Here is a 12688-nt window from a genome sequence, read left to right as displayed (position 1 = left end):
AGTTCAGGTTCGGATGTTTGGCTACAGAGGTATTTTCGAAGACGTTTGTGTCTGCTCCTAAGAGAAGTAGTGGGTGGTGGGGGGAGTTAAACAAAACGGGCATGTCTTTCCCACGAGGTTTCGGATGGTGTGTGTAAGATATAACCTGAAGGAGCCCCCAGTGCCAAATCAACTCTCCGGCCCAGACTATACTCGTGTCTGGACATGGCAATGTGAATCTTTGTCTGTCCCGACTGTGCGCTGCGAGAGTAAAGGATGGCTTCTGATCCTCCGTACTCATATCTGCCATCCTCATTCACTTGTTGACCAAAAGGATGAGGCGACGATGGTTTGACACGGCAGCAACATTAACGACGAACTGCAACATATGCCAGAAGACAAATAGCGACCACAGACTCTTCCAAATTCACATCACTATCTTAGCGGACAGCGGCGGTGTACGACTTTCGATCTTCCTTTTCTGACAGGGTTTTCGAGGATAAGACACTGACATAAGGCAACCAAGAGATGCTCTGCTTGCATATATCGTGCAGCGACCCTTTCTAGCCTCAGCTTCGAGACCATTCGCTCGTCGAGTTGCAGCTCGTCTTCTCCGATTCGGGTTTTCGGTCGATGGGAACAATAAATCCTTCAATAGCTCGCCATCGGCAGTACGATTAACGCTGTCTCTCTCGACATATGAACAGTTGGCGTATGAGAATTGCGACGAGACGAGCCATAGAGAACAATGACCTGCAGAAACGGTGGAAGTATGGACTTCCTTCGACAGCGGAATGGGTATCGGAGGCGAGGCGGACGTGCCCGGTAACAAATTCTGTCTTCCCAGTCTGTCCCTTACTGTCTGGTTTGTTAATCACCCACTCATGACTCAGACTTGATGTCGCCCATTCTGTTCTTTTTCATATTTGTTTTACTTCGCGATCTCGTCCTCACTTACCACTTGCAAATGGGTTTGCGGCTCAAACAGGAAGGTGCTCGGGATCACTCAGAACCAGTTGAGCAAGACGCAGGTTTGCGGTGCCAAGATCTCGAAACGGTCGCCTACCACGAGGCGACTACGAGTCTCGATTCATGACTCGATCCAGCTTGTCGGGGCGCGGACGAGAATCAAAATTGCCACTCGCAAGGCGGGTGGCATATTCGGAATCCAGAGCAAACACGCAAAGCAGCCGGCGTGTTGGGCAGCAATGCCGCTATGCATGCTGGACCAGTCCTGGCTTTGCATTTACCCCATCTGATGCCATCCCTAGACCGTATGGTACTAGGCGTGGTATGTTCCATGTGGTTCAAAAAGGGCGAGGAGCATATCCGATGCCCAACGCTCTCGCTGCACGATTTCCTGTTCGTCGAGTCCAGTCTAATCTGGTGAATGTCTTTTCGGGGCTGTCGCCACGTCGAGGGTATCGATTTGACGTCGAGGACCCGGCCTGTTCTGGCTCGATCCGTGGATACGTCAGTTTAACGTGTGCCTCTTTCATGGGGTGAGAATACTTTTCCGTGTTTGATGAACGTTGAGTGCGTTCTGATGCACCTACTATGGCACTGCTGTATTGCTGCCCGACAAGTGTCATGCAGGAAAAAGCCATCTCCATTTTCGCTCAACGGCATATGCTCTGCTCGTCTTCGGGGAGATTTCAGAGAATTGACACAATGAAATGGATGCCACTTGGTCGTTGAAAGAGCAAAGGAGTAGGAGAAGCTCCAAATAGCGGCAGAAGGCAGTGTTAGGGAGATGTAGCGAAGAAGCCATTGGAAAGAGAGAAGTGGGAACGGGGCGAAGACCAGCGAGAAACCAGGGCCAAAGGTGTCTTCCGGCATGCTTTTGCAAGTAATATCTGCACTCGCTCGCGTGAGTGTCGGAACGCTTAGGGATGTTCTTGTCATCAAGCGCCCGTCGTATGAACGCTTTCTGGCGCAGGTTGATTCGTTGAGCGTCCAACCTCCCTCGTTTGATGGTGCAATTCGTACGGTGTTTCTCGCGCCTGGTGCATTATCGGTCAAGAACCTGAAGTCTCTCCATGTCTTGCCACATGACCTTGTAGTTTGAGAAGCACATTGAGTCCTCCCAAGATGGCAGACGGGAAACGCGACGCCAGAGTCGAGCCAAGGCGCGGTCATTTCCGTGAGCGTTGCCGCTCCGCCGTGGCTCCAACGCGTGAGCATGGGTCCAACTGTCGGTGCGTCTTCTTAGCTTTCCCAATCTCCTCCCCCGTTATTCTATCACTCGTTTATCGTGTCTCCATCTCTCCTCTCTCGTCACGTACCTGTGCATTTTCTCACTGGCCTAGCTGGACGCAGCGCTGAGGTGTTCGCTTCTGTTTGGTGAATGCGCTGGAATCCTTGACAGCCAACGGAGAAATTAAGACACGACATAAGAGAAATGGGCTGGATGAGAACAAGAGACGCATAAGTGGTGACATATGGAGACGACAGAACAGCAAGACAACAAAACAGCATAGCGTGTCACATCCACAGATGAAGGTACTATATTGGGCTGGGTTGCTGCTGCTTAAAGAGGGCATGTTTTCCCCTTTGTCTCCTTCCTGTCACTTTGTCCTCTCCCCCTTGATCCCCTCCTTCCCTCCTTTCCTGGTCCATGTCCTTAAACGGACGTATTGACACGGATTATCCCAAAAGAGAAGGCACGACCTACCTTCTTGCCTCGCCTCACTGCAACTTGTGTCGGTTTGACCTTCCCTTTCCTGTCTTTTTGCCTTCTTTTGCCTGATCGGTCCTGCCTCTTTCCGCTATTCCAACCCATTGTGTGTGTTCCTTCCTGCCACAGTGTCTATTGCCCCTTTTTGCATATCCTTTTTTGATACCGTCTTCCTTTGCCTGGTTTGTCCTTTTAGAAACCCGGTTTATTGCATCTTGTTTACATTTTCTACCTACACCCATATTCCTTCATCTTACAATCTTCAATGCAAATGAGAAGAGGATTTTGTTTACGGCCGATCTATCAACGTCTCTTCCCGCCATCAATTTCCTTTGGCACCGTGACTCATCGTCCCAAACGACGCGTATCTCGACTGCTTGCTGGCATGCACGAACTACTCTATTGATGGTGAACGAGAGTCTTTTTTGCTGCTGTATTCCATTACGGAGCTGAAGACATTCGATGCTACTCTGATATACACGACGTCTATGAATGACGCCATCAACTTCGCGGATCTAGTCGTACGGAGTCCCACGGCTTCACAATCTGGCAATTGTTTTTTTATACGCTTTTGCATAGCATTTTTATTTTGTTCCGCCGGTTTCAAACAGTTTGCATCTGGGACCCAATCAGTGACAGGACACTTTATTTCTACGTCAGCCAAAGTTGAACGCACTCAAGACTTGTCGTTTTTTCTCCCTTTGGTCTTTCGGTCCGTCTTTTCAAAAATATACGGATAGAGACTCACCGAAGAAGACAGGAAAACGGAACAAAGGAACAGGGAACAGACCGGCAGGAGACTACACATCGCCTGACACCTCGTCTTATGCGCTGTCCAAAGTATCACGCTGCAAATCTTGTTGCCGCACGACGCATCCGTTCTTCTCTCTACGATGGAAGCCAGCAGCGGAAATGCAGTCTTCAGTAACGAGCCTGGATACAGAATGAGGAGTCCAGTAGCCTATCCTGGACAATGGACTACGAGCAGAAGGTGCGAAACAAAACATGACTTCATGCAAGAGGAGTTGAGCAAAGCCAGCCAGCTTTGGGAACAATTGCATAAAAACCGAATAACGGAAACGCCAGACTTAGACAGAAACATGCCCAGGCAATTACATACAAAGACACAAGCTGATCTTCCATCGACGAGCAGTGGTTATACAGACGGATATCAAAACAGCGGGTATGAGACTACCCGTGATGCTCCTTATCGGCCAGCCAGGTACGATAGCCGTGTTTTATTTTCTTTTCCCCTCGTTATTTTATTGAATTTTCCAAATTTGATCTTCAATCACCACATGTTTCTATTGTTTCTATGTTTTTGTTTCTGATCATCGCAAAAGTGTGACTTTTGGTCGTAATGCGACAGCTACGTCTCCTTTTCAAGCTCCGCCCCAAGCAAATGGCATTTCTACGGCCATCAACAACAACAACTTTAATCAGTACCCTCATTCTCCACCACCGAGCTACAGCTGGCAACAGTCTGGGTCGTCATTTTCCTCCCCTGCATATGGGGCCATTGGGACGACGTCGAACCCATACGGCAACGGTGACACGGGCCGCAATGGGCACAGCTCCTTTGCTTCCAATGAGGATGCAAGTGCACGATATGGTGTCCACCAATCGCTAGCAAGCTCGAATGGACCAACGAATTCAAGCACGGAGACTACAGCAGCCTCAATGCCGCGCCAGTCTAGCTTCTCACCAATCGACCAGACAGACGACTTCGACGATATTTCGCCGAGATTGTCTGACGTGTCCATTGACAGTAACCCCGACCAGTCAACGCCACCATCATCTCTATCGACATCGTCCGCGCAAGACAGAGGCTACTCCGGATTTGCAAGCGGCGCGTTCCGGAACGGCAGCGTTGGATATAGTGGTTCTGGCAACGGCGGTGTCCCCATTGGGGCTGGTACCGCCGGCAGTATGCCTCCCGCTGGTCGGTCAGACGGCCGCACCAGGTCGTCAAGGCGAGGTGTCAACCGGGACGAGTTTGACGGACCACACCAGTTCCTTCCACGTCCCACACCGCAGTACATTGCTATGCAGGAGCGAGAGCTTCCGCATCTTCCAACAAACTTGCTTGTGCAAGAGCAGGACAGCGTGCTGTCGCAGGTCAACGACCGGCTGTCGCAGTGCGCTTTTGACTTTGTGGCTCGGTACCAGTTCCCTGTGCCGCTGACACAGGACATGCGGCCGGTGGCACGACCGCAGGATCGCGAGTGGACCGAATGGGTGCAGCTGCTCAAGCGTCTGGCCACGAAGCGCCGCATCCCCGCACGTGTTCTTTACAACGGCCAGATCAAGCAGTTCGTGACGATTCTTGAGAACTCGCTTGAGATGCGCCACGCGGCACGCCACCAGTCGCGGCCGTTGAAAGACGACCGCAACATTTTGCAGCTCATCTCGGCCGGCATCCAAGTGGCCAAAATTCTCAAGGATGCGCCTGCGATGAGTTTCTTGGACCAGCTGTACATTGCTACCGACCAGCAAATCCAAGACCGCAGCGCGTCGGCCACAGCCCGATTCCGTGGCTGATAATTGGCATGTGCAATATTTTTGCTTCGTTTTTACTTTTTTGCGTTGTGCTTTGCTTTGGTTTACGTTCTATCACGCCTCGTTTTCTTATGTCCATCCCTGTTTGTTTTGAAATTACGTTCGTATCTCACAACTGGTTCGATACAGTCGACAACCGCGCTCACTCAACCATACCCCATACTGCAACCGCAAACATATACAATGCTGTGCACAGGCAGACGATTTATGTAGTTCGAGCTCTCTATACCTTTGGCGGCATTTTGATTTTCATAGTTTTTTTTTTTTTTTTTGGTCTTGTTAATTTCATCAACTACCTATTTCTTAGTAAGCATCAGTTTCCTTTGGCATTTACGGTTTGCATTCATTTTTTTCTTCCCAAGCTTTGCTATTTCTATTCCCATTCCACTCTCAATTATGATGGCATTCAGAGCCGCACTATCCAACACTTCACGGCATTGTCCCAATAGAACGCAGCCTTTTCAACAAGAGCAATTTCAATATTGCATAGATATAGTTTTGTTTGACTCTCGTCGACACAAGAAGCACCAATATACCTTACTTGCAACTCATGACGAAAAAAATGTATTGCTCGTGCTCATCTAAATTGGATCATCTTACAGAGTGTACATTGCATTGATTCGTTCACACATAAAACCGCTGGAAGGCCAAAAAGGGCAGAAAAAGGCAGAAGTCCGACTGATGAGGGTAACAACAAAACTAAATCGCTTTGAATCCATGAAAAGCAAAGTACAAGAAAAGTCACCGCACAAAAACGGAACACGTGTGCCGAGAAAACTAGGCCGGAGTGAAGATGTAGTTCTGGTTCTGGAACGACAAGAGGAACTTGGAGCACAGGCGGCCAGTGTAGTTGAGGGAAACATCGCGGGGCAGCGGGTATGCCTCCACGGTGTCGAGGAACATGTCAAAGGTCAAATAGTCCAACTCAGACCACGACTCGCCCGTCAGCAAGGCACGCAGTTGCAGGACAAACTCTTTGGCATGCTTGTCGAGGTCGCCGGACAAAAGGGGTGCGTCGTCCAGAAGAGGGTTGAACGCCGTCTTGATCGACGAAGCGGACGCGGGGGACGAGGAAGAGGAAGCGCCCGACGCGGTGGGCGACGACGTTGACGATGACGTTGACGACGACGACGCACTGGACGAGGCGTTGCTGTTGCTGTTGTTGCTGCTGGAAGCAGCCGCCATCTGGTGGGTCTGGTAGATGTTGTGGAATTGGAACGCAAATTGGCGGAAAGGCAGGTTCTCGAGCGCGCGGCTGAGCTTGACGGCTTCGGATCGCGCGTACTCGGGTTTGGGCCGCTGGTGATTGTCGAGGCTGCTCTGGTTTTCGGTAATGACAAAGTGGTCAATGGCAAGACCGGTCGACTCCATAAACAGGCAGAAGACGAGGAAAGCAGCCAAGCACGTCGCCCAGGCCATGCGGTTCTTGGGCTTGAGCTCGCGCGCAAACAGGCGGAACAGCGCGTCGACCTCCTCCTGCATCAGCTCGTCGAGGATGGACTTGACCTGGCGGTTGAGCATGCGCGAAGTCTGGAAGGGCGAGCCCGTGAAGAGGTGGTTGGCGAGGGGCAGGTCCTGGAGAGATTGCTCGGTGAAGCCCAGATGATGCGCCATCATATACTGCATTGTGTAGATTTGGAGAGCCTGCTTCACAATTGGCGACTGCAGAGAGAGGAGTTAGTTGGGAGGGGGAACGGGTCCTATGGAGGGCAGCAGAAAAGTAACAGGGAGGCTTACACTTGTCTTGAAGTAGAAATTCCGCGCAATTGTGAGAATCTTCTTGGGCAGCTCGCTGTGCTTAAAATTGCCCGTGAGTGTGTCGATGTACGCATCCTCCTTAAGGATGGCATCGACATACGAACGCAGGGTCTTCTTGATCTTCTCTTGCTGCAGCGAGGCACCAACGACAGAGTTGTCTGACAGGTCCAGGGCCACTGGCAGGGAGCTCTGGGCGTTGAGCTGGACGATGTTGTCGCCGATAGTGAGGTGGGCGTGCTTCAAGACGACTGCGGACCGGGTGGCCTCAAAGACGCGGACATTCTTGATTTCAAACGTGGACTTGAACATGCGACCGGCCGACAGATGGACGGTATGCGGTGCGTCGCCCTGGAAGGTAGCGATGTTTTCGGCTGTAAACGCAGCCATGACGTCCTTGCGGAAGTGGTCACGGATGAGGGACGGGAACAGGGGGCCGAGGAAGTCGTCGAAACGCCAGCAGATGGCCTGGGGCAAGTGGGTGGCGAGCTTTTTGCAGTTCTTGCAGGGAAGCTGGGCGTCGCACTTGACCTTGCGTGAATGGCAGCAGAAGCAAGCACCGGCACGGCGGACCTGCAGCGCGCTCTCCTTGACCTCTTCAGCGAGCGGGCCTTTGCGGCCCTTTTGGGTGGCGCTCATGGCCTCGAAGCACTCGAACGGGTTAAAGCGGCTGCCGCTGCCGGCGTGGGTGCTTATGGTTTTGGGGGTGAAAATCACAAACTTGTCGTCGCCGCTGCTGCTGTCCAGGCTGCTGCTGAGCTGCAGCTTATCCGACGCCGACGACGAGCCCGACGTCTTCTTTTTTGACACTCTGGTACCGGAGCCCCTCACTTTGTTGATTTTGCTAGGGGCCTGTTGCGCCCGGGTTGGTTTCGAAGCGGCCGGGTTGACCGGTGCGAACTTTGTCTCTACTGGGGCTGCTGGCAGCAGAGAGGTCTGGGTTGCTGAAAGAAGATCCGGCGACGAGATCAGAGGGAAGTCGGAGAGTTGCAGTTGCTGTAAGCTTTGTTGGGGTATGGCAACTGCAGCGTTTGCCTGTTGTAGATCGTGTACGTGCTGGACTTGCTGCGTTTGTTGCGCCTGCTGCGCCTGCTGCGCCTGCTGCGCCTGCTGGGCTTGCTGAAGTTGCAGCATCTGCTGGAGTTGCTGGAGCTGGAACTGTTGCAGAGCCGCCGCCCATTGTGCTGCCTGAGCCTGTGTCTGAATCTGCGGCGGCTGCTCGCTCTCCATTTGCATGTTGGCTGGAGACCGCGGACTGGCCGACTGTGAGAGGCTGGTATGGGCGGAGAGAGACGCGCCGGTGCTCTCAGGCGACAGCGAGCCCAAGCCGGGGCCGTCCATGACAAAGATGTGGGATGGTTCCTGGGAGTCGGGGATGGCGGTGGCATTCCACGGCGGAACGTCGGCCTCGGATTGATGTTGATTTGGAACATTGAAGAAGCTCTGCTGCTGTTGCTGCTGCTGCTGCTGTTGTTGTTGATGATGTCTCTGTTGTTGCTGTTGGCTACGCTGCTGCTGTTGCTGTTGCTGCTGCTGGAGCTGTTGCTGGATCACCGTGGACATAAATCCCGACTGGGGGCCTGGTGTGGTTGCCGGAATCGTATTCGAATAGAAGCCTGTCAGGTCTACCGCTTATGTTAGTCAACGCGATGGGACGAGAGCAGCTGAAGCAAGATCCACAGTACATACCTTGAAGCTGCTGGTCGAACAGGATGGCATCCTGAAGCTGCAGAAACTCTGCGGCAGCGTTGTACTGATTCTCGGTATATGGCGCGTTGACGTTGACGCCCATGGAGTTTCCTGCGTGCATCGAGTCGGACACTTGGTTTGCGTACTGAAGAGGCAAAGTGCTCGGGAGTTGCGCAGGGCCCGAGTAGCTGGAGCGCGGCGGCTGCTCTCCTGGTGACAGCTGGGCCGGGGAGGAGGTTGGCGGCAGTTGCATGGCCAGCGGTTCCGGGCTGTGCTGGTGATGGCCCGGGCTGGAGGTGGAGCTGGGAACGCGGAAGCCCTGGCCCATGTGCGTGACGACACCATACGAGGCGAGACTCCCGCTTGCGGGGCTCGGCATGAACGCGACAGACGGCGAGTCGGACTGGGAGCCGCTGCCGGGGTGGTCCACAAAGTTCCAGGAGCCGTTGCCGTCTTCGGACGGAACGGCGTCATGGCCCATCAGGGAGCCGGGCGAATCGTGGATCGACATGGCGTATTCTGTAGCTGGGAGACGGTAGACGTATGATGCAAAGAATGGGTAGATGATGAGGACAAGGGCTGCGTTCAAAGTGCAACAGCCAACGTCGACCACAGAAAATCCCGAGCGACGGACCAGAGCGCAGCTATTTATTGCTGGAGCCCAACTGTGATACAAGCAACGCACTTGTTATGTCGAGCAAGAGAGGAGGCGAGACAACGAGAGCAGCACCAAGTTCGATGGACGATGGGTGACAGGCTCCAACAGTCGCAGACGCCCAGATCAAGTGCCGTGATTCGTTCGCCTTGCTTCGTTTGGCAGACGTGCGGCTCTGCACGGCCAGTCTGGAGAATTATGAAAACAGACAGGAGTTTCGTGTCCGGGGACGTTGTCGCTTGCGCAACGTCGTAAACCAATGGATTAATCGTTTGTCACAGGCCAGAAGACGGTGTGTTGGTCAAGACGATGCTTGTGTTCGTCCTGTTGCAACGCTGACAAGGTGAAGGTTCGCGATGGTGCGCAATGGGAGGCGTGACAGGCGAGAAGACAAAGAAAGGTAGAAAAACATTAAGACGAGGCAAGACAGGCAAAGGAAATGTCAAGCAGAGGTCAAGTACGTTGAGGACTTCGAAAAAGGCCAAAACGTGTTGGGAGCACGATCCTAGGTGAAAGGCGCAGGTGTGATGCTAGGGCAGGCACAGTAACATGGTGGGTGATACACATGCGCAAGAACTGGTCGTTGGGCGCTATATGAAGGGGCGGATGACGGCGGAGACATACGAGGCAGCGAGGATGTTTGGGAGAGAGAGAGGCCAGTCCGTACCAAGAAAGGGACGAAGGCAAAAAACATGCCAAAACACATCGCGAGATGACAAAATCGGCAGGAAACAGTGACCGAACAGCTCAGGGAAAGAAGGAGGGACTTGACCGACGACAAAGCCTCATTCGGTCGCCCAAAAGGGTAAGAGGGGTGGCCTTTGCAGGGTATTCTCCAGTGCAGAGGCGGGAAGGCGCAGGGGCGTGGGCGTAGAGAGAGGGTAACGAGCCTATGAGCGACGAGGAAAGAGCAATCTGGAGCGCACGTGCTGGCCGCTGAACGCCAAACAGCGCTGTTACAGGTAAGTAGTGAGTCGTGCGTAGTGAGGTATTGTATCTTACTGCAGCCCAACAGCGGAATTCTTGGCCGCCAAGGTCACTCTCTGCTGATGCGCATCAACAGACAGACACAACAGACAGGAACCGACACCGACGGCGCGGTTGGCGCATTTGGCTTTCAATGCATATAATACGGGCCCTGTTCGCATCCATCAGAAAACGCCCAACTGACGACAGAGGCGCGCAAGGCCTCGCTGGTTGCACAACGTCAGTGGCAGTGAACGACCAAAAGTTGAGGTACAACGTGGAATGTGGACCGCGAAGGTCTGTTGGCGGTAGGAAACGATGGATACATAATGAATCACTCGATTGGACAGGGAAAAGAGGCTTGAGGCTTGTGCTCGTGCCTTCAGTTCACCACCTCCCACGCCTACACCTCGATCGACAATCAGCCTTGCATTACGCGCTGCCCTTGGCCGTTCCAGACGACAATAGAAACACAAATCTAGCACGTCGAATTCCGAGAAACGTGTTGTGGTTTTGACAGTGCAATGGCGATCTATAAACAACCCATTGGCAGCTTTTCTTTCTCTGGTGGCTGCTGGCCACGCCGCACACCATCGGGCGCATGGCATGTTCAGATGTTTGTCCGTAATAGTCCTGCTGGCGCACTGGATCTACGCCAGCAGGGTGGACGGGACGGGTTGTCTAGACCCTTTTGTTTTTCTTCCACACGAACGATAAATAATAAGTTGACCTTCTTGCGCACCAAGCAGGCACAGAGGTAGGCAAATTTGTGGGTTCTACGAGACGCGCGAGACAAGAGACAAGAGAAAACAGGAAACGATAACCACAATGCAGCTGCTGGCAGTGCAGCACATGTCCGTGTCGAGGGCGTCCGGTCGCTCGCATGGTTGAATGCCCGACGTTCGTGTCGACAAAATGTGATGCTGAATGTGCAACACGCCGCTCGTTGCGGTGACAATGGAGGCATCCGAGTCGAAGCAGTCAGACGCGATCGATCGTATCAGTAGCGGCTCGGACGTGACACTCGACACGGATCATGCATGCGGGCGCTGCAGTAGTTGATGTTGCGGTAGACTTTCCTGGGAGGAGAGGAAGAAATTTTCGAACAGAATTTATGACCACCGAGTTTTTATGGCGAAAATGGAAAGCGCAAGGAAGTCGGGCCGCTTGTTTATCCCGCAAGGCGGTGAACACTGCACGTGATACAGTTGTATGGAATCACGTGCATTTGTTTAGACTGGCCCAAAGCTTTAAAGCCGGCCAATTTTTTTACATTGCTGCTTTTCGTCTTTTCTTTTCTCCTTTTCCTCTCTACACTTAAAACTTCTGCACGATTAATCAACCGGTTTTGAATCGCCCACTCCCTATCGGTCATATTTGCGTGCTAGACGAACGGATGTTTAGTGGTTCCCGCCTGTTACTTTTTGGGCTTCTGTCTGAAACTGCTCTGCACGGCACCCACGGCCGACAGGGCGGACTGGGGACGCCTTCCGACATGACAATGCTGCTGCTTCGTCTCTTTTGGTTCTGTTGTTAATTTTGTGCCGTGTCCTGAATGCGTGCCGACCAGTGGACGAACAATGGGCGGCACTCGGCGGTCGTCGCGCTGGCTTTCGGCGTGGATGAGTCGACATACGACGTGACGGTGTAAGGCCGCGGATTGACGAGTGCAAGGACGCCGATATCATGAGACAAGCTACTGCACAGTCCGCACACTCTGCACGCTCTGCACGCTCGGCTGCCTGGTGCCATCACACAACTGTGTTGCTGTGCATCAGCGTACATGTGCGCAAAGTTTTGGCTTTTATACGCCGAGTGGTCAGCATGGACAGTCTCTGTCGCCATCGTCTCCCCACTTCTCCGTTCCTTGTCTCTTGGGTCGGCTCTCTACCCTTGCGTGTCTTTTTGTACGTGCTTCAACAGCGGTTTGTATGCCATGTCTAGCGTCGGAGCACTTCACTCTCTTGTGTAACCGCGTCCTCAGTCCACACCCGCTTACCCTTTCCCTCTTGCCCGGTCTGCCTTGCCGCTATGCCCGGGATAGAGCCAATCACAAGAGCTGTACGGCAAAACAAATCATGGCATGTGCCAGACGAGAGGATGCGAAGCGGTGGACGACCAGATAGACACCCCATTTAATGTGCTACTGCCGGTTCGCCCCCAGCAGTGTGTCGTCTCTGCCATCAAAGGAAGCTGCGATGCGGCAATGTGACAATGCGGACAAACAATGACGCACCCTCCTCCGCCATTCTCTTGCCCCTCGCTTTTCATTTCAACATTACCCTCCTTCTTGTACACCCACTACTATCCGGCACATCGTTTCCGCCTTCCGTGGCAGGACAGAGGTCAGACGACATGCCCTATCAGGACAGACGTCCAGTCGGCACTCACTCGGCAGGACTAGCCAG

General features: G+C 53.1%; 2 protein-coding genes across 2 annotated transcripts; one reads left to right on the top strand and one right to left on the bottom strand.

Moving 5' to 3' along the window:
• Positions 1–3841: 3841 nt before the first annotated feature.
• SPSK_09267 (uncharacterized protein) lies at positions 3842–5197 on the top strand (the record flags this gene model as incomplete). Its single annotated transcript, XM_016735843.1, has 2 exons — positions 3842–3878; positions 4044–5197. The coding sequence occupies 2 exons, from the start codon at positions 3842–3844 to the stop codon at positions 5195–5197; spliced, it is 1191 nt and encodes a 396-aa protein (XP_016588562.1).
• A 795-nt stretch (positions 5198–5992) lies between these two features.
• SPSK_08425 (uncharacterized protein) lies at positions 5993–9170 on the bottom strand (the record flags this gene model as incomplete). The annotated part of the gene is made up of 3 exons (XM_016735023.1): positions 5993–6877; positions 6953–8595; positions 8660–9170. 3 exons carry the CDS (start codon positions 9168–9170, stop codon positions 5993–5995), a joined length of 3039 nt encoding a protein of 1012 aa, XP_016588561.1.
• Positions 9171–12688: the final 3518 nt, after the last annotated feature.

Source organism: Sporothrix schenckii (assembly GCF_000961545.1).
Source record: "Sporothrix schenckii 1099-18 chromosome Unknown Cont44, whole genome shotgun sequence".
NCBI classification, from domain to species: Eukaryota; Fungi; Ascomycota; class Sordariomycetes; order Ophiostomatales; family Ophiostomataceae; genus Sporothrix; species Sporothrix schenckii.
Note: the sequence above shows the minus strand (reverse complement) of the source record. Positions and strands in the feature narration are given on the sequence as shown.